Raw genomic sequence first — 22,900 nt, 5'->3', positions numbered from 1 at the left:
TAAATGCTCTGTGTACAGTTTCCTTATTTAAAATACAAGTATAATAATAGCACCTACCCATAGGTTTATCTGGGTAAATGAGTTAACACAGCTGAAGTATTAACATTCAGAAGTGTTAACAACAATAGTTAGCACTCTACAAATATTAGGATGATCATGAAAGATAGCAAGCAGGAAAAAGAGAAGCGATAGTGGTGGCCCTTCTTGGGTAGCAGGAATTTTTTTATTGATCTAAGAAGGCAGGTATGGTGCTCCAATGGGTCTCACCTTTCTGAATGCTGTGATGCCAAGGACACAGCATCAAGTACAAGGAAAACTTCCTGTCAAAGGGGAAAGTTTGTCTGAGGGTGTTTTTATTTTTATTTTTTTTACATTTAAGAGAAATAAATTTCACAGCTGCAATACCTTTCATTTCTTGAAGTGGCACATTTGCATACAGTGTATATTTAAAGTTTAGTATCTGCTTGTGGAACATGCTTTTTAAATCTTCTGGGCTTGGAATGGGTAAGAACGTAATACCATTCACACTTCCAAGGTGTTACAAGGCAAAAAGGAAAATCGTGACACGGCTGGGTAGTCACAGCTGCAAGTTCCTACTTTCCAAAGGCTATTTTACTCTCCAGAAACAGAGAAAGAGGAAATTCCTTCAAGGATATGTACATGTCATTACATATGCTTATTATTGATTTTGAGAGTGATCAAAATTATGATCAGTAATTGCCATAATTATCTGAAAAAATTTATCTTCTGGTAAGTTAAGAATAAGGCAAGCTTCCCTGGTGGCTCAGTGGTAAAGAATCCACCTGCCAATGCAGGAGATGCGGGTTTGTTCCCTGGGTCGGGAAGATCCCCTGGAGAAGGAAATAGCACCCCACTCCAGTATTCTGCCCTGGGAAATCCCAGGAGAGGAGCCTAGCGAGCTGCAGTCCATGGGGTTGCAAAAGAGCTGGACATGACTGAGCAACATGAACAACAACTAAGAATAAAGTCTTTTTTTCAGAAGTTGACCACTGCAAAGATACCTGTTTGTTAACACAAGGCCAATTTAATAAAATGCAAACTGAGTGGAAAAATACAGTCCTCCTAAGAATTAAGTTTATGCTCTATAGTCAGAGCAACAGATGCTGATAATAAGCAAAGAGCTGTCAGGCAAAATGAGGGCAAAGAGGTTTTTGACACATGGTTTGAAAAGTCCCCCAAAACCCCCTCTGTCCAGGCTAAATAGCAGCTGCATGGGCACTGTGGTTTGTTACTTGTGGCCTGAGCCCACTGTTTCCTGTACTTGACATTGAAAATAAAAATTATTGCAAAGTGTGATGAAAACCTTTATCTGAAATGTAGTCATCTTAGTAGTCAAGCAGCATGAATAAGAACAATTCCAGGACACTTCTTAAAATTAAAACTATTTTTAAGCAGCAGAAGAGCAGTAGAAACCGTGCAAATTACATGCAAGTTAGTTAGACAGCTCCTTATGTGTCCTCTACAGGAAGCCTCAAGTGAGAAAATTCTTTTAAAGCATTGTGGTCTGTGAAGCTTTGTACAGCTTGGGAGGTGAGTGTAATTTTTCTAAGTATAATAACAGTATATTGCTAATTATTACTTCCTTTCCCACCTCTTTGGCTACCAAAAAGTTTACTTGTGGCTCAACTTTAGCAAGTATATAGGACCTTATGATCTTTTATTTATGATTTTTTTTTTTACTTCTCTGGTTTTCATCTTCCTGCTTTTATAAATTTTTTAAACTGAATTTTAAAATTCTTAAAAATATTTCACTATTATTTTATCATATGTGGTGGTATAAGCTGCTTCATCAAATAGTTTATGAGATAAGATGGTTTTAATGAGATTAAGTTAGGTGGTCTTCATAACTATAATTTCACTTGATTGTTTTAACAACCTGGAGAAATAGACATTATTATCATTTGCGTTATATAGATAGGAAAATTAAGATTCAAAGATGTAAAAAGCTTGCCGAAGATCCAAATACCATGCAGTTTTCACTGTTGTTTAATCTCCAAGTCATGTTTGACTCTTTTGCAACCCCATGTAGCCTGCCAGGCTCCTCTGTCCATGCAATTTTCTAGGCAAGAGTGCTGGAGTGGATTGCCATTTCCTTCTCCAGGGGATCTTCCTGACCCAGGGATCGAACCCACGTCTTCTGCATTGGCAGTTGGATTCTTTGTCACTCACCTACTGGGGTACAATTTTCACTGTACTTTGTGGTATATCTCATTTCTCTAAGAACAACAAAAAAGTACTTTCAACTGATTAAAAGTATTTTCAGGTAAGAATTGTTACTAAATTGACAATGGTGCGAATGAGCAAAAATAAAATACATTTAAATTATAAAAGAAAAAATTTAAGCTAGCAGATAATCTTACCAATAATTACATGTAACTGTAAAGTATTAGGCAGTTAGTTAGAAGAAGATGAAGAATTTTCTTTGATCAATTTTCTTATTGTATCACTTTTTTTTTTTTAAAGAAAAAGATATAGGAGAAGAACAAAACTTAGATAAAAGCTTTGCTTGAAAGTAGGAGAAGGGCTTAGTTGACCTGCATGAGATAAAATGCTTTGTGAAAATCCTAACCAGGAGCCCTTCCTGCTGACTCATTATAGCCCACCAGTGTAAGGAGACGGTTTTGATCACCTTTCCAAGGTCAATACTCTGGCCCTAATCCCAGTGTGCTGACACCCCGGCTGGGCTCAGTCCTGCAGTTAGGTGTCTTTCCTGGGCAATAAAGTCAGTGAAAACAGCACTAGCCTGACCTTGGAACACATGTGGCAAAAGAAATTCAAAGTGCATATGAGCCGGATCATTGCCAACTTAATTTTCCAGCCCTTATTGTAGAGCATAACATCCTTCCTTCTTTGTGTGAACCAGGAAAGCAGCAGCATCTTGCCTGGCAGCACTAACCAGCTGTGTCTCATTGATGTGATGGTAGGAAGAAGCCACGAGATAGAAGAGATGGATTCTCTTCAAATTCAGATAGGATCAGGACACGATTCATTAAGCAGCATCACTTATTTATGATGCTATTCTACCTGGGATTTCATGTCTGTCTACCTGCAATTTCAGCAAAAGGTGCAACATGGCTACACAGTTGTTAACTTTGGGTACCAAGTGAAAAACAACTAAAGCGAAATTGCCAATGATAGATTTTACTCTGATGTTAGATTCAAGCCCAGAGATTGGAGACTACACTTCTCTTACTTGAGGTGACAGCATGTTGTCCTGAACTATCTTCCCTTAGGATTTTCAGGCTGTGCTTTTGCAGATTTTTAACGTTTCTGTATTTCTGTATACCTCAACCTGACAAATGAGAAGTCACGCAGGAGAAGCAGGCCCATCTGTTTTGTGCCCCACATGTGTTGAACGTGCATCAAATCAATTTCACTGAAATGACCACAGCAAGCAAGTTGCTGGGCAGGGATTTGAACTCCAGGCTGCCTGATTCCAAGAGCTGTGCTTTTGCTCCCACACTGCAGCTTCCAGGCTTCCTGAGGCTGCAAAGAGGGCACAAGTGTCTGCTGGTCCTAAGCACTCTAGAGGTGATACAAAGGTTATAGACACCCTGAATTCCCATGTGTTTTATAGTCATCTGATTTGTTTTATCTGAGAAAATAGCCCCCCTTTAGAATGGGGCTTCCTGGCTATGAAACAGAACAGCTCAGGTTGTTGTTCTCTATGCCTCCGCTTTTTTGACTTGCCTGGTGTGAGGAGGGTTCCTCCTTCTGATCTTCATCCAGGTCCACACCAACCCTGTTAAAGAGAAGAGAGAACTGGTAAGGGTCTTGTGCAGACGAGACGAGACAGTCTCTTAGGTCAGACCACCTGAACCAAAGACAGTACGAATCAGAGGACTGGTTTGGCAGAAAACCCTCATACCTCTCCCTGAGTCCAGGGAACATCAAATAGATTTATGGGAACAGGAGAGCTCGCGCAGCTGGGCCTCTGTACAGCTGGTGCAACGGAGCACCGACAGCTGTTCCCCACTGCTGTCTTTCCCAGCAAGAGAATCTGGGAGCGAAGCCCTCAGGGAAAGACCTCCAGGGCCCCCAGACAGGGCTCCTGGAGGGAGGGCCACCTGCTTCTCTGGCAGGACTCACTGACCACCACTGCTCTGGGGATGTGGGGGCCCGGGCTGCAGCAGGCTTCCCAGGACAGAAACAAACAAACAAAAAAGGTTTTTTTAGTTGCTTTACAATATTTTATTTAGGGAAAAATCTGATCTTTCGTCCAGATGCTCGTGGAGGCTGGCAGTAGGGAGGATCCAGGTTTGTGGGACTTATACGATTTAGGGGGCTCTCTTTGAGCAAATTAATGCAAAAATACAAATACAAAATGAGGTATGAAAGTGACTCTTTACAACAAGAAAATAAATTGTAACACAATTAATAATTTTAAAATCTGTGCAACAGACATCTCGAAATCTATAAGATGTATAATGTTCTAATTAATTTACTGTCTAATACACCTCTAAAATAACTTTTCCTCCTGAGTTTTGCCTGCATACTTTCTTACTCTGTTTACATGATATAATGACTTTGTATAAGAGAGAATGGGAAGATAAGGCAGTCTTTCCTCTAGCAAGACTGATGGAAATGATTAATAATTGGGAGTCATTATAGCGTGCTTCCTTACACAGACATACTTGCTGTGTGCAAAACCGCTAAAGATTAATACCCTGAAAAGACAAGATTTCTGATAAATTTCCCTTCAAGCGATTCTCATCAACACTACTACCCAGTACATTTATCAGTGTAAGTGCTGCATCACTGAATATAAGTATTCTTGAATTTCCATTTTGACGGCGCATTGATGAAAATGGAATCCTCCACTTAGAATTTTACACATCTCACAACTGGAAGAGTTTTCCACAGATTAGCTTCTGGCTCGGGACATTTCAAGCCTTGTTTTTCCTCCACTAACCATAGACTTGTGAAGCCAGGTACCATAGAACACAGTCAACTTGGATTCAGCCTCGTGGCGCTGTTCCTGTGAGCGGTCCCTGCAGAAGGACCAGCAGTGGCTTGCCCTTCACAGAGTGACAGCAGACCATAAAACCCCACTGAGTATAAGCTGAATGCACTCCCAATTCAGTTTCCCCTTGGTCAGACCCCCCAGATGCCCAGGGCCACACCAGAGCCATCTGACCGGGGCGAAGTAAGAGGAAGTAAGAGGAAACGGTAGTAGAAAGAAACAGCGATCCAACCCAACAGTGGTTAAAATCTATTCCTTTTGCAAATCTTACAAAAACATAGGGCCCTGGGAACACAATGCTGGGGCTCTTCCCAGGGCCTTGGAAGGAGCACGTGAGGGCCTGGAGCTTGAACTTCCTCTGCTCTGGGCAGTGGGCCTCTGCCTGTGGCAGGCAGGATGGGATGGGGGGTGGTGGCTTAGGGCCTCAGCCACCTGCTCAAGCTCCACCAGAGCCTTTCCTGAGAACGCCACAACCTCCAGCGCTTTGGAGTCTTTCCTTGCCCTCCTGACCCTGGAAACTCTTCCTTAGTGCTCCAGGTCTGTTCTCTGGGTGGGGGAGGGGAGGCAGGTGGACCACACCAGTCCTGCAGATGTGCTAGCCTGTGAAAGGAAGGCCACAGTGCAGAGGCGGCCGGTTTCAAACACCTCTGATTCTTCAAAGACTAGTGGCCTCTGGGCCTGAAGGGCCCCTTTTCACTAACCCAGGGGGGGAAGTGGGTAGCTGTTTACTGGGTGTGGAATCTTTTGGACTTCAGGTAACTGGAAAGAGCCTCTGGTGGAGGCTAATCTTTGATTTTCTTACAGTAGAAAGAGCCATTTGACCTGTTTTATTGAAGCTGGGGGGAGAGAAGGATGAGAGGATGGAGGGAAAGGGGGTCAGGAAGGAGAAAGGAGGGGCCTAGAGGGATGAGAAGAAGGGAGGGGAGAGAGGGGGTAGAGGGAGGGGTAAGGGAGAGGAGGGAGAGGGAGGGGGAGCGGGGAGGAAGCGGGGAGTGGGGAGAGGAAGGAGGGGGCTGGAAGAGGATAGAGACTGTGGGATCCTGGAAGGAAAGGAGGAAGGAGTAGGGGAGGCAGAATGGAGGGGAGTTGAGGCTCAGCCTTCTGAGGTGAGTCTAGGCAATGAGCCTGACCTGAGCCCAACCTCTGTGAACAGTGGGGCCCCAGGCCCCCCTTCTCATGTCTCTGGTGGACCTGAGCTCTCTGCAGGAGCCTTTATTACTGAGTAAGCCTGGACCCCTCCCCAGCCCCAAGAGCTAACCAGCACCCATGCAAACAGTGAACTGGCTGAGGGCCCTGGACTTTCAATAGCTGCATCTGTTTAGGGCCCCTTTTTTCAGTTCTCTGTCTAGAAAACTGAAGGGAACAAAAGTCAAATTTCACAAGAAACCCAACGTTTAAAGTCGGAGGCAGCACTGAGATTTTCCACTGACGTTTAGGCTTTCCTCCCCAGCAGCCACCGCAGTAGACCAGGCTAGTTTCAGTTATTCCAGAAACCAGATGGAAGAGAGGAAGAAGAGGGGACAGTTTATGTCTTTCAGTTTTATGCGGGATTCCGTGAAGAGCATCTCGGGGGTCCAAAAGATCTGCTGTTCTCCTCAGAGGAAGAACACATCTCCTCCCACACCTCCCATTTCATGGAAGCTCAGCATCTGCTCCCGAGGCCAGGCCTGCAGTCTTTCTTGCCTAGAGCAGACTAAACATCTCAAGGAACTTGGGTCTTCCCTGGTGGTTCAGTGGTTAAGAATCCACCTTCCAGTGCAGGGGATGAAGGTTTGATTCCTGGATGGGGAGTTAAGATCCCACATGCTGTGGGGCAACTGAGCCCACGTCCTCTGGAGCTCCCGAGCAGCAACCAAAGGTTCTGTATTGATGCAATGTAGATCCTATGTGCTCCAACTAAGACCCGACACAGCCAAATACATAAATATTAAAAAAGTCTCATGAGGCTTGAGGAAACAGAACCCTCTGTGAGTGGGAGTTATTTCCCTCTGGGGCAACTAGGAGAACAGAGAAGACGTGGTCCCTGTCCTCACAGGGCATACAGTTGGGTAGATCTAATTTTTTAAAAATCTAAAAAGTTTATTATAATTTAAGGGCTATGAAGGAAAGGCACCTAAGAGTGAAGCCTTCTCTCACTGGTGATTTTGGCTTCTTTTGATAGGAATCTTGCTAAAATATATTACCTGGCTCCCTGCCTCCCTAAACACAGTGTGATGGGGGTAACTCGGAGCTTTAACTGGAGGTCTCAGGATCGCCACCGGCCCCATAAAATCTAACACTCACTGTGTTATAATGATTTCCAAGAGGCATGTGAACCTCTTTATGCCCATATTAAATGGTCCCTGGCTACTATTCTTTTTCTTTTTGAAATTCTTGTATCTGCCAATTAGATTTCCTGCCTGCAACAATATGTCAGCATATTAACTCTGTGCTCACCTTTTTATTTTTTATATTTTTTTCATTATGGCTTATCATAGGATATTTAAAAAAATTTATTTGGTTTCTGCCATACATCAACCATATTAGCCATAGGTGTATATATTTAGTATGACAACCTGACGGTCAGATTTAGTACATTTTTTTCTTTTTAAGTTTATAATACATACACATATGTGACAACATAATATAATTGAAGCATTCTAGAAGGGCTTCTGAGAAAATAGCTTGTCTTCTGCTACACCCTGCACACCCACAGACCAACCGTCTACCCCCACACTCCCTCCACCCCCACATTGCCTCCAAGGGCAATTTTCTGCACAATTTTCTCAATTGTGATGTGTATACTGGCATCAGCATGCATGGCACATTCACATGGCATCCCCAGGGTTAAGCCAACATGCCAGTTGCATCTGTATCTCTTACTCTCTTCTTTGAGAAAGCAAATCAGAGTGTGAAAGTAGCCCCGTAAAGGGTTACCCTTGAGTCCCCTCACTTTTATGCATAAGATCACCTACATACTATGGGATTTTGAGAGATTATTAGAAAGAAGACACCACGTCACCCTGGCATGTGGCATCACATGTGTATACAGCAGCTCCCCAGGCGAGATCACGGGTGTGTGGGATAAAGTACAACCCCTGAGGGGATATCTCAGTTTCTTCAGCACCTTTCCCCCAGCCTTGAACTACGCTTTCTGCTCATCTGACCTGGAGGCTGTGCCTCAGAGCTGGTAACTGGACGTGTCCTTGTTTCTGAGCCTCAGTGCCCAGTACGGCCCCTGTGCTCTGGCCCTGCCTGGATCAGTGCCTCTTCCATTGACCGAACACTCTCTGTAAACTCCAGTTGGTGGTTGGGCCATGCTGGCCATCTCTGGCCATCTGTGATGCCTTGCCTCTTTTTCTGAACTTCCCCCTCCTGCCCTTCCTCTTCTGATCACCATCATGGACTATCCATCTTGCTGCACTAACTTCGTTCAGATGTGCCATCACTTAAAGTTTTCACTGACTCGGATGGCAAGTAGCCGTATGTCTTCTATTCTGTCCTCTGCTTCCTGACAGAACCCCTCCTGGGGCACCTGTGATTGTCCTGATGGCCCACCCTCTTTTCACCTGAGGTTAGAGCCAGCCATGTGGCTAGCCAGCGCCCTTCAGGAGACAGCAGTCTTGGCTGTAATCCCAGACCCAAGGTCACCCCGTGGCCACTGAGGGGTGAGTGGACCCGATTGTTAAGAGTTTCTTTGCTGTGTGACCTGCATCACTCACTGCCTAGGTTTTCTGGCTAGTACAATGGGGATAATGATGGAACTTGTTTCCTAGGGTTGTTGTGTGTGTGCTTAGTCGTGTCTGACTCTGCGACCCCATGGACTGTAGCCCACCAGACTCCTCTGCCCATGGGATTTCCTAGGCAAGAATACTGGAGTGGGTTGCCATTTCCTTCTCCTAGAGTTATGGTGAAGATTAAATGAAAATACTTGTTAAGTGTTAGCTTAGCTTAGGGCCTGGTACCTACTGAGCTCTTAAGACATGTTAGCAGCTATTGTCCATGTAATTATTATTTACAAATAATCGTTCTTTCCAGAACCTCTTTATTGTCTGCTCATTTTTATCTTTTGGCTGCACTGCCTGGCATGTGGGATCTTATTTCCCTGACTAGGGACTGAACCTGCGTCCCCTGCACTGGCAGGGTAGAGTCTTAAACACTGGACTTCCAGGGAAATCCCTAGGTTATTATTTTTATTATTATCGGTGCTTTTTAAAATCAGCGGGGCCAGAGCTCAGTACTGCCATGCTCGCTGCTCAGCCCTTCTCGTTCCCGATTCTGCACTGGGCAACCCTCTGGTGTAAACTAACAGCTACAGTGGAGCCATAGGTAGTGGCCAGGGCACAGCAGGGATTTCCGGTTTCACAGTAAAATATCAGTTCTATTTATGGAGCTTCCCACAATGGGATTCATTCACAATTTACTGGTAGACTAGGGAGGTGAGAGGGCAACAAAGAAGGAAAGGAAGGCGTTTAGAGAGCAAAGGGAAGGAAGGGAAGAATGGATAGAAAGAGAGCAAAGAGAAGGCAGGTAAAAAGGAAACAGTACATTATTATAAAGAATAGGCAATGTGCTATGTGCTAAGTCACTTCAGTTGTGTCTGACTGTTTGCGACCCCGTGAACTGTAGCTCGCCAGGCTCCTCTGTCCATGGGATTCTCGAGGCAAGAATACAGGAGTAGGTTGCTGTGTCCTCCTCCAGGGGATCTTCCCGACCCAGCGGTTGAACCCACATCTCTTCTGTCTTTGGCATTGGTAGGCTAATTCTTTACCACTAGCACCACCTGGGAAGCCCAAGAAGAGCTAAGCTAGTGGATAAATAACCACAAAGGTACACGCAACTTTAGAAAGGGAAGCTGAGGGTGGATGGAGGAACTACCACACAGCCCAAGAAGATGTCTAATAATATAGAGAATTGAATATAGAGAATATGAAGAGCCAGTAAAGGATTAAAAAGCAACTCAAAAGACTGGTTAAAATTTTATACCATGTTTTGCATTTTTGATGTACCTTTTAATTTTAAGCAAGTTGAGTGCTGCCTCTATGGTATTTAAATGAAAATGAAAATGAGCTTTGCACATATTCCCAGCTGTGCCCTGGAACATCTCACTCCAGGTTCCTCATTTACAGCAAGCTGCCAGTGCTGTTTTCAGAGCCAGACACATCTCTGGGCATCCCTCTCCTCCCAGGGCACCTCCATTCTTTGGAGAGTTTTATTAGACATATTGAAGTCTCAGGATGCTCCCATATCCAATCACGGCAAAACGAATGCTCCAAAGTTGGGTTTTTCCTTAGAGGGGAAGCAAGGTAAATAACTAACAAAAGGCTCACTTTTCCCATTAAAGCCAACAAAATCCATTCTGATCCTTATCACTTAGCACCTCCGGAAAGGCAGTGAAATATTACCAGGGTTTACTCTCATTGTGTGAATTCCAATAGTCTTACTGTTCAGTTTGGTTCTTTTGAGCACCCCCTCCCCCACCCCCCGTGGCTGACAGGGGCCAGGTGGTGGGGGAGGAGAAACCTTTAAGAACTGTATTTGATGGCTGAATGTAAAAAAAATGACATTTTCAGTAAGGGAAGAGTGACTGGATATTGAGCACAACAAATACGGGAGGACAATGGAGGAGTCTGAAAGACACCCGCTGAGGCTTGGAGACTATTGTGTAGCCATGGGAACATCATATGGGGACTCAATCTGCTACTTCACCCCATCCCCACCCCATGTTATTTGAATAAATATTAGTTGGGCTTGTGTATGATCAAAATTAATATAATTAAACACTCAAATATTTTACATTGGTTTTGGGGAAATACAAAAATAGGCTAATATAATTGGAAAAATCCCAGTTCATTTTATTTTGTGCAGCACAGTAATTAGATGAGTTGGGAGTCTGTAGCAAGGCTGTATAGGTTCAAATCTCACTTCTAGGATTTATTGCATTTATAATTTTGGGACAAATTACTTATCTCTCTAAACCTCAGCTTTCTCAGTTGTAAATGGAGATAAATATATATCAATGTATGGATTATTATAAGGATAAAATGAGTTAATACATATAAAGTGTGTAAAATGTTGGCTGCCACTTAAGAAGCACTTATGAAACATTAACTTATGTTCTTGATGTTATTAGGGAGAAATTGATATACCCTAAACTGAATGGTGGGGCTTCCCTGGTGGCTCGGTGGTAAAGAATCTGCCTTCTAATGCAGGAGATGCTGGTTTGATCCCTGAGTCGAGATCCCCTGGAGAAGGAAACGACAACCCACTCCAGTAGTTTCGCCTGGGAAATCCCATGAACAGAGGAGCCTGGTGGGCTACAGTGCTGCAGAGTCAGGCACGACTTAGCAACTTAACAACAACAAATTGAATGGCAAATACAGAATAGATTAAAACCAGGAATGGATTGTCTATAAATCATAGATGAAGTGAAGTGAAGTGAATGTCACTCAGTCGTGTCCGATTCTTTGCAACCCCACGGACTATACAGTCCATGGAATTCTCCAGGCCAGAATAGTGGAGTGGATCGACTTTCCCTTCTCCAGGGTATCTTCCCAACCCAGGGATCAAACCCAGGTCTCCCGCATTGCAGGTGATTTTTTACTAGCTGAGCCACAAGGGAAGTCCATAAATAATAGACGCTAAGATATATAAGTCAATGACAGGATTCCTGCCATCAATGACCCCAGATGTAATTGGAAAGACAGACATTGGAAGTAAAGAACTAAAGTACAGCAAGGTAGGCACTGTACACGGAATTATTGGAATTCATCAACAAAGAGTCCAGCCAAGATGGGTTGTGAAGGGCTTGGGCACATTTCAAAGAGGAGTTGGATATTGAAAAGGGAGTGTAGTGTGAATGCCTGACATTAAGCTTTTGATTGTTGAGGCATCCATTTCTAAAGACATCTATCTTCAATAAACATATTGCCAGCTAAATGACACAGTTCCTAGCAAAACAACCAGTGAGGAATTAGGCTGTGTCCACCCATAAATTTTCCTCTTTCAGAAAGTCTAGGATAACCCAGAGGACTGGACTGACTGTTTGAGTGACTCAGATTCTGTTTTCCCCCGAATTCCAGCTTAATTAGCCAATAAAGAGTTAGCACCCAAAAACCTAGATACTCCACCCTCAGTTCTAATAAAGACAGAGCCCCAGATCCCTATTCTCTCTCTCTCTCCCCATGACTTTGCTGTGTGGCCTCAGGAGTGCCACATATACCCTCTGAGCAATGAGTCTTGTTCCTTAAAGTTCCCTGATAGTCTCTGGAAGTGTGTGTCCTGCAATCATAACCGAGACCACAAGGGCTGGTCCAGCCGACACATTGACCCAAGTAGGGGAAATGTCTGTGGGGTCTCTACGAAGGGTATGGTGAGTTAGTGCCTTAGGCATCCTGAGCTCAGAGCATCACTGTTAATAGACTGGGACCCACACCACATGAGCATTTAGTGAAAGAGAGGTTGAGGGAGGGCACTCCAGACTGAGCGTACAGCATGGGCAAAGGACTAGAAATTTAAAAGAGCAAAGTAGATTTAGGACATAGCAAATAACTGTACGAGTAGACTGTGAGAGTTATTATGTATGTTGAGGAGGGAAGAGTCACTCTGGGTGAAATCAGAAAGTAATTTGAGGCCAAGGATATTGACTGCTATGCTTCAGTTCAGTTCAGTCACTCAGTCGTGTCTGACTCTTTGTGACCCATGGACTGCAGCATGCCAGGTTTCCCTGTCCATCACCAACTCCCAGAGTTTACTCAAACTGATGTCCATTGAGTCACTGATGCCATCCAACCATCTCATCCTCTGTTGTCCCCGTCTCCTCCCACCTTCAATCTTTCCCAGCATCAGGGTCTTTTCAAATGAGTCAGTTCTTCACATCAGGTGGCCAAAATATTGGAGTTTCAGCTTCAACATCAGTCCTTCCAATGAATATTCAGCACTGATTTCATTTAGGGTGGACTGGTTAGATCTCCCTGCAGTCCAAGGGACTCTCAAGGGTCTTCTCCAACATCACAGTTCAAAAGCATCAATTCTTAGACATGCAGCTTTCTTTATAGTCCAACTCTCACATTCATACATGACTACCGGAAAAACCATAGCTTTGACCAGACAGACCTTTGTTGGCAAAGTAATGTCTCTGCCTTTTAATATGCTGTCTAGGATGGTCATAGCTTTTCTTCCATGGGGCAGTTCAGTTCAGTTCAGTTCAGTCGCTCAGTTGTGTCCGACTCTTTGCCACCCCATGAATCTCGGCACCCCAGGCCTCCCTGTCCATCACCAATTCCCAGAGTTCACTCAGACTCATGTCCATCGAGTCAGTGATGCCATCCAGCCATCTCATCCTCTGTCGTCCCCTTCTCCTCCTGCCCCCAATCTCTCCCAGCATCACAGTCTTTTCCAATGAGTCAACTCTTCGCATGAGGTGGCCAAAGTACTGGAGTTTCAGCTTTAGCATCATTCCTTCCAAAGAAATCCCAGGGCTGATCTCCTTCAGAATGGACTGGTTGGATCTCCTTGCAGTCCAAGGGACTCTCAAAAGTCTTCTCCAACACCACAGTTCAAAAGCATCAATTCTTCGGTGCTCAGCTTTCTTCACAGTCCAACTCTCACATCCATACATGACCACTGGAAAAACCATAGCCTTGACTAGATGGACCTTTGTTGGCAAAGTAATGTCTCTGCTTTTGAATATGCTATCTAGGTTGGTCATAACTTTCCTTGCAAGGAGTAAGCGTCTTTTAATTTCATGGCTGCAATCACCATCTGCAGTGATTTTGAAGCCCCAAAAAATGAAGTCTGCCACTATTTCCACTGTTTCCCCATCTATTTGCCGTGAAGTGATGGGACCAGATGCCATGATCTTCGTTTTCTGAATGTTGAGCTTTAAGCCAACTTTTTCACTCTCCACTTTCCCTTTCATCAAGAGGCTTTTGAGTTCCTCTTCACTTTCTGCCATAAGGGTGGTGTCATCTGCATATCTGAGGTTATTGATATTTCTCCCGGCAGTCTTGATTCCAGCTTGTGCTTCTTCCAGCCCAGCGTTTCTCATGATGTACTCTGCATATAAGTTAAATAAGCAGGGTGACAATATACAGCCCTGACATACTCCTTTTCCTATTTGGAGCCAGCCTGTTGTTCCATGTCCAGTTCTAACTGTTGCTTCCTGACCTGCATATAGGTGTCTCAAGAGGTCGGTCAGGTGGTCTGGTATTCCCATCTCTTGAGGAATTTTCCACAGTTTATTGTGATCCACACAGTCAAAGGCTTTGGCATAGTCAATAAAGCAGAAATAGATATTTTTCTGGAACTCTCTTGCTTGTTCGATGATCCAGCGGATGTTGGCAATTTGATCCCTGGTTCCTCTGCCTTTTCTAAAACCAGCTTGAACATCTGGAAGTTCACGGTTCACATATTGCTGAAGCCTGGCTTGGAGAATTTTGAGCATTACTTTACTAGCATGTGAGATGAGTGCAAATGTGCGGTAGTTTGAGCATTCTTTGGTATTGCCTTTCTTACGATTGGAATGAAAACTGACCTTTTCCAGTCCTGTGGCCACTGCTGAGTTTTCCAAATGTGCTGGCATATTGAGTGCAGCACTTTCACAGCATCATCTTTCAGGATTTGAAAGAGCTCCACTGGAATTCATCACCACCACTAGCTTTGTTCGTAGTGATGCTTTCTAAGGCCTACTTGACTTCACATTCCAGGATGTCTGGCTCTAGGTCAGTGATCACACCATCGTGATTATCTGGGTCGTGAAGATCTTTTTTGTACAGTTCTTCTGTGTATTCTTGCCATCTCTTCTTAATATCTTCTGCTTCTGTTAGGTCCATACCATTTCTGTCCTTTATCGAGCCCATCTTTGCATGAAATGTTCCTTTGGTATCTCTGATTTTCTTGAAGAGATCCCTAGTCTTTCCCATTCTGTTGTTTTCCTCTATTTCTTTGCATTGATCGCTGAAGAAGGCTTTCTTATCTCTTGCTATTTTTTGGAACTCTGCATTCAGATGTTTATATCTTTCCTTTTCTCCTTTGCTTTTCATTTCTCTTCTTTTCACAGCTATTTGTAAGGCCTCCTCAGACAGCCATTTTGCTTTTTTGCATTTCTTTTCCATGGGGATGGTCTTGATCCCTGTCTCCTGTACAATGTCACGAACCTCCATCCATAGTTCATCAGGCACTCTATCTATCAGATCTAGGCCCTTAAATCTATTTCTCACTTCCACTGTATAATCATAAGGGAATTGATTTAGGTCATACCTGAATGGTCTAGTGGTTTTCCCTACTTTCTTCAATTTAAGTCTGAATTTGGCAATAAGGAGTTCATGAGCTAAGCCACAGTCAGCTCCTGGTCTTGCTTTTTTGACTGTATAGAGCTTCTCCATCTTTGGCTGCAAAGAATATAATCAATCTGATTTTGGTGTTGACCATCTGGTGACCTCCATGTGTAGAGTCTTCTCTTGTGTTGTTGGAAGAGGGTGTTTGCTATGACCAGTGCATTTTCTTGGCAAAATTCTATTAGTCTTTGCTTCATTCTGTATTCCAAGGCCAAATTTGCTGGTTACTCCAGGTGTTTCTTGACTTCCTATTTTTGCATTCCAGTCCCCTATAATGAAAAGGACATCTTTTTTGGGTGTTAGTTCTAAAAGGTCTTGTAGGTCTTCATAGAACCGTTCAACTTCAGCTTCTTCAGTGCTATTGGTTCCATGGGGCAAATGTCTTTTAATTTCATGGCTGCAGTTACCATCTGCAGTGATTTTGGAACCTCATATATAAAGTGTCTCAGTGTTTCCATCATTTCCCCATTTTTTGCCATGAAGTGATGGGACCAGATGCCATGATCTTAGTTTTCTTAATATTGAGTTTTTAGCCAACTTTTCCACTCTCCTGTTTCATTTTCATCAACAGGCTCTTTAGTTCTTTGCTTTCTGCCATAAGGGTGGTGTCATCTGCATATCTGAGGTTACTGATATTTTCCCCAGCAATCTTGATTCCAGCTTGTGCTTCATCCAGCCTGCCATTTCACATGATATACTCTCCATATAAGTTAAATAAGCAGGTTGACAATATACAGCCTTGATGTACTCCTTTCCCGATCTGGAACCAGCCTGTTGTTTCATGTCCAGTTTTAACTGTTGTCTCATGACCTGCATACAGGTTTCTCAGGAGGCAGGTCAGGTGGTCTGCTATTCCCATCTCTTTCAGCATTTTCCACAGTTTGTTATGATCCACACAGTCAAAGGCTTTGGCATAGTCAATAAAGCAGAAGTAGATGTTTTTCTGGAACTCTCTTGCTTTTTTGATGACCCAGAGGATGTTGGCAATTTGGTCTCTGGTTCCTCTGCCTTTTCTAAAACCAGCTTGAACATCTGGAATGTGGAACATCTGGAATGTTGTATGTTCAAGCTGAATGCTATGCTTAGGAGGGTGTTTTTTGTTTTGTATTCCTGTAGGCAGTAGGGGTTGAAATAATCACATTCATGTTCTAGAAAAGCAGTGGCAAAATTGAGATATTAATAAACTAGAGGTATAGTGGTCATTTAGTAGACTACTGCAATGGTCCATGCAAGAGTCTAAGTTAAGATAGCGGTAGTGGAGAAGAGGTGGATTTGAGAGATTTGTATATGAAGGAGCGGGGGGTTGTGATATATGGTGGACTGAGCTGGAGGGAAGGAGAGGAATCTACTGACATGATTCTGAGTTTCTACTCAGGATATCTGAATGGTTCACTCCTGCCATTAACCATATATGGAGGAATATGTGTGGATTTTCTTTCATTTAAAAAAAATTATTGCAGTATAGTTGACTTACAGTGTTGTATTAGTTTCAGTTGTACAGAAAAGCTAATCAGTTATGTATACATACATATATGTTTATGGGAAGCCTATATATATGGGAAGACATATATATGTATGTCTCTTACATGGCGCCGCAGTTGGTAAAGGATCCACCTTCCAATGCAGGAGACGCAAGTTCTATCCCTGGGTTGGAAAGGTCCTCTGGAGTAGGAAATGGCAACCCACTCCAGTATTCTTGCTGGAAAATTCCATGGACAGAGGAGCCTGGCAGGCTATAGTCCATGGGGTCCCAAAGAGTCAGACACAACTGAGCATGAGCATGCATGCGTGTATATATATATATGTATATATCCATTCTTTTTCACATATAGGTTATGGCAAAAATTGAGTATAGTTCTCTGTGCTATACAGTTACCTATTTTACATACAGCACTTTGTATATGTTAATCCCAATCTCCTAATTTATCACCTCCCCCATGTCTCCCTTTTGGTAATGTGCCCTGAGGCATATCCTATTAGGAAGCTGGAACTGAACCTCAGCATCAGTAAGTTCTGAGCACTTCTATTGTGAGTGAAGCAAGGTCAGCTCTCTACATTCTTATAAGCTCGAGAAAAGCAGCCCCTCCCTCTTAACAGTTTAAACTATTTGCTTTTCTGAGGTGGAGGCTGAACCATAAGAGGAAATGGGCAATTCAAGGCCAAGATCAGTGGACCGGGAATGCTCATGGAAGCTGGAGAGGGTGTACTGCATTCAGTATTTGAAGACAGTTTGGACATCTTATTTAAGAAGGGCTACAGAGAGGCTTAGGAAAGAGGCTCTGGAGGGTAATTTATCACAGTCTTGAGAAGAGGTAAACATTTTCTGGATGAAGGCTGTGGCAATAGATGTAGAAAAATTGTAGTTTGGATTAATATCGATTACACTGGACAGTACCACATGGAGGTTACTCAGATGTAGTCCATGTGAGCTCAGTATCAAGACAAGTTACCTGCTCCACCATTTCTTGTTTGCTTTCAAGCAAAGAATGATGGATATCACAGAGGTGTGATAGCGAGTCCCCCTGATCTGTAACTGGGTAGATGGTTGACACTTCTATCAGAAGACTGCATTTAGAGCTCACAGGGTGATGTGTACTCAGAAACAACTCTGATGTTAAATTTGGGGAGTGATAAAATAATATATCTGCCACTGAAGTGAAGGGAGAAAGGGAGGTTCCATAATTTGAGGACGTGAAGTATTTGATGTGACTGTGCTCTCACATGGATGAGTAAGATACTGGGAAGTCTGGGGATGCTGCTGAGAACAGAGCTGTCACTCTGGGTCTCCACCAGCACATGGACACACTGTCATCTGTTGGTCTCCTGGATGCTCTGCTGGGTTACACGTTTCTATCCCTGGGACTTGTCTGATCCCCAAATTGAAAATGGCTAGATCAAGGTTTCATGTCACATTCCTGTCTTGATGTCCCGTGACTGCCCATGTGATATTTGTTTTATATGAGACTATGGATGCAGCACAGATTTCTTGAGTCACTGTCAGGCTGATCAGACTAGAGAAGGATCTGTTCTCTCTTTAATTGTGTGTTGACACAGTGTACTAAAAGTTCTAGGTAGCAGCTAACAAGAGGCAGATAACATGATCATTAGGAGTTAGACACTCTGACAAGCTGGTCCCACCATTTATCTGTGTGATTATAAGCGAGAAGCTGTGCCTCTCTTTCCATGAAATGAAATGTAAATAGCAACTATTCCATGGGGGTGTTGTGAGTTGATGCATGTAAGGGGTCAGCACAGGACTTCACTGAGACAGCGCTCAGAAGTGGTAGCTGCTGTTCGGCTGTGGTGGTTGTGGATGTTGTTGTCTTTGGTGCTTAGGCCTCCTGGATAAAGATTGAACTGTGATTATCTCCACAATGGAGATATGTTTCACCCTTTATCACCTGACCTTAAAGTCCATTTCCATGTGACTTCCGTTCTGGTGGAGGCTTATTTACAGTGCAAACACTGAGAAGCAGAGGCGAGCTCTGGATACGTAGATGAGTCATGGGACTAGTGTTTACACTTGGAAAATTTAGAAGTACATTTGGGAACATAAAAGTATGCTGAAAACGTTATGTTATTTGAAAAATAAACACCAATAAACAAGTACGTGTCACAGACACAAAGGCAGCTCTACATCCTGTTCTATAAATTTGGCAAAACTTCCCTTGAGTTTGGAGTCTTTAGTTCTGCCAAGATGTAAGCTAATTTCAGGCTACAGATAAAAGTCAATTAGAATGTGGATTGAGACTGAACATACCGACTAATTTCTTTGGACCTAAGCTGGAAGCACACTGACACACTTTGGTGGGAAGACAGATGCAATAACTTATCAAGGCGTCTGCCCTTTCTTCCCTAAGGGCTTCACTCTGGGTGCCCTGCCTGGGCAATTAGGGATTTATCGGAGCCAAGTGCTCATCCCCTTTCAAGAAAAACCATCCTTTCAAGTGGATTAGCTTGTTTAAATTCTAGTGTGTTATCAGGTGGGGTGTCTTCTCAATGTCAAACTGAAGATGTTGGATGAGAAAAAAGAGAGACACTTTATTCCTGAATATAAAGTGGTTGTAGCAGCCTGCTTTCAATGTGGGTGTGAAACCCAAAGTGGTTGAAAATAAATCCCAGACTGTCAGCTGTCTGAGTGAGAAGTGGAAAGCTTAAAACCTGGAAACTATCAAGGTTACTTCACAGTCAAACAAATAGGCTCCCATGACAATATCGAAGTACATCTCCTTCCTTCACTCCAAACCAGCCCACGCTGTAAGGAACTCCAGGAGGAACTGTGGCCTGAACCCTGCTCTCCAGGAAAGACCACACATGGTGTATGATGTGGGTCTGGATGTCCCCTCAGAGCAAGGCTTCACACCGTTCTTTGATATGCTCAGACTTCAGTGGGAAGGACCCTGGACGGGAATATTTTCTTGATGCAAGAAATATACTCTACCCATGAGAAATCATCCAGAAGAAACAAGAATGGACTTTGACAATGAAGGGGAGATATACAGAACATACATTTAGCGAACTATTAAATTTCTCTAAACACTAATCCTGGAGAGAAGTTGACCCAGCCGGAGTAAATGATGACCAAGAGACATTTATGTGGGATGATGTCCTGGAAATAATTTTAAGAGAACAATAAAGCTTTGCAAAGTTGAAGGATATTTATCTACAAGACAACTGATGCAAAAGGTATAATTCCAGTCGCTTGTCCTGAATTCTTCATCCCAAATTGGCTTTAACTCTTGGCTCCCATGGCTTTAACTCTTGGTTTTAACTCTTGTAGGTAATCTACAAGATGTTTTGAGAAGGCTACTACTCCAAATCATGACCATCTCTAACTACTAATGCCTGAACTTCCTTAGGATGAGATAAAGTGCTTCATTCCCAGCTGAAGACTAGACCTAAAGGCAAGGACTTGGTAGAGGTAATATTTGGACTTGTATTCATACAATGTACAAGTGACTGGACCAGGCTTATTCCTGAGAACAGAAAGAGGTAAGAACAAAAGCCGAAAGGTCACAAGTTACCAAGAGAGGGCACAATGGAGTATGGGAGTAAGGAAGAGTATGAAAAAGCAGCTATAAGCTTAATAGCCAATATATATTGAGTGCTTATGGGCTTCCCTGGTAGCTCAGTGGTAAAGAATACACCTGCAATGCAGGAGACCCAGGAAATGTGGGTTTGATCCCTGGATCAGGAAGATTCCCTGGAAGAGGGCACGGCAGCCCACTCTACTATTTTTGCTTGGAGAATCCCGTGGACAGAGTCTGGTGGGCTAGAGTCCATGGGGTCACAAAGAGTCAGACACGACTGAAGCAACTGAGCATGCGTGCATACATTGAGTGCTAATGGAGTGCTTTGTCAGATAAAAAACGTGCTTTATCTAAAGCATATGGAGGTTGAGAAGATGATCTGAAGTTATTGTAATACCATGTATCTTAATAATTAAAATTTTTAAAAAGATTTATAGCAGTTTCTTTAACTTAGCCATTAAAAAGCATTGGAAATGAATTCTATAATAATTTTGCATCAGTAAATTTGTTGCTTCTGGCTATCTATCACCAACATTCTGCAGATAGTACAGAATTATTAACCACATGGATGTAAACATGAAAAAAATAGCCAAAGGAGATTGTTTCACCAACACTAATAAATCACTAAAATTGAAATGGAAACAGCTTTGGGGTAAATAATGGCTGCCAAAACCATTACTTAAACCCCAAATTGGAAGTAGATGGTGATACATAACCTCTAAAAACAACTGAAATCCTACTCTCTTTTGGGGTGATTAACACTTTTTAAGGCCATATGATCCTATTAAATAATTAATGTTCAGCTTCGTGACATAACGTATTAATGAAAAGCTTATCTCCAAAAGAGAGTTGTCAGAAATACCAGTCTCAATATTGTTTTTTGCTAAAAATGAATAAATATCTTAATTTAATTGACAGGAAGAGATATTGGTTAACATAGGAAGCTGCTACTACATGACTCATCAAAAAGAAGAAAATAATGTTAGTTTCCTGCAGCAATGGATTAAAGCAAATCACAAGAAGAATTATGTTTTCTCTGGCCAAACCAGCTGCTATTAACCATGAGACTAAAATGTATGCCTGCATGCAGGACTGTGTTAAAAGGAAATGAAATTTTAAAACTTTAAAGAATTCATGGTTAATGCTATTAATAGAATGACACTGGAAACTGCACCTTGATTTCAGATTCAGAGGGTAAAATCAGCAATGTGAGCTGAAAATTAACGAAAAGGTGTTGGAAAGAGTTATCTTAGAGCAGATGATAAAGAGGAAGATGAAACGAGTGAGTGAAAATCTGCTGTAAAACAGAGTTTCAAGTTATCATGAAAACTACAGGAAGTGTATAGCATGTACACAGAATTCGCATCAATTTGGCAGAAAATGAAATAATGAGCATTAAGTGAATACTCATGGCTAATGCAACATTCAGGCCTTTTTAGCCTATCATTCCAGAAGATCATGATGATAGCTTGCATGAGTGCTAAGTCGCTTCAGTTGTGTCTGACTGTTTGCGACTCTATGGACTATAGCCTGCCAGGTTCCTCTGTCCATGGGATTCTCCAGGCAACAATACTGGAGTGGGTCGCCATGCCCTCCTCCAGGGAATCTTCCCTACCTAGGGATGAACCCGTGTCTCTTATGTCTCCTGCACTGGCATGAGGGTTCTTTGCCTCTAACGTCACCTGGGAAGCCCGATAATAGCTTAAACTATTGTATATGAACTAATATTTTTCCCGACACCACACTATCCAAGCCCTAAAAGGAAATATCAGCTAGGACAGGAGGACTCTTTCATTCATTCCCTTCTTTGCTCAATTGTTCATTCATTCATTCATGAAATCCTGTTGAGAATATATCACGACCATTATTACATGCTAGATATGAAATCCGTACTGACACTAAATTTCACCAAATCAAAGATGTCATCAATTACAAGGTACACTATTACTTTGTATACTTGGGGAGCCTCGTGGGCTACAGTCTATGCAGTTGTAAAAGAGTTGGAAATGCCTTAGCAACTAAACAATGAGAAGAAAAATGCTACTAAGTGTACTTCTGACTCCATTGATTATAAGACAAGATTGGCTTCAGCAATGGTAGAATGTAAAAAAACGTGCAGTTGCAATCAGTAACACACCCACACAAAATAGTCCAAATCCAGTGCTTCATGCCAACATCAGGCCATTAAACACACTAGCTTCTGGACAGTTCATGTATAATAGTGTATTATCTGCCTGGACCTCTGGGGAAAAGTCTAAAGAGAAGTTTTAAAAGTCTCTGAGGAAATAGTTTTAAAGTCTCTGAAGAGATATTTTTAAATCTTTTTAACAATTTTTTTATACTTACATATCAAAAGGTAATATATCCCCTCTGCTAATTATTTTGTAAATAACTCCAATTCTCCGGCTAAATCTGGTCTTATTTTGGTAATCAAGTCTCTGCTTGCTGGCACTAGGTGACCCCATCAGGCAAGTGCTCAACCTTAGCCTGATCCTGAGAGCGAGCATCTTCTTAAATTATAAATCTTAGATACCTTGATTGCCTCACTGTAGTCCTGATTTTGGATAAGA

The 22,900-nt window shown here is 42.7% G+C and overlaps 1 protein-coding gene across 1 annotated transcript in view; it reads right to left on the bottom strand.

The window, feature by feature from the left end:
- Positions 1-22,900, bottom strand: part of SLC9A9 (solute carrier family 9 member A9) — a 647,485-nt gene that overhangs the window by 128,357 nt on the left and 496,228 nt on the right. The window contains exon 13 of the mRNA XM_055569424.1: positions 3,712-3,763. Coding sequence (XP_055425399.1) covers positions 3,712-3,763 — 52 coding nt within the window. The remainder of the gene's footprint in view (positions 1-3,711; positions 3,764-22,900) is intronic.

Source organism: Bubalus kerabau, chromosome 2, assembly GCF_029407905.1.
Source record: "Bubalus kerabau isolate K-KA32 ecotype Philippines breed swamp buffalo chromosome 2, PCC_UOA_SB_1v2, whole genome shotgun sequence".
Classification (NCBI taxonomy): Eukaryota; Metazoa; Chordata; class Mammalia; order Artiodactyla; family Bovidae; genus Bubalus; species Bubalus kerabau.
This window is presented reverse-complemented; position numbering and strand designations above follow the sequence as displayed.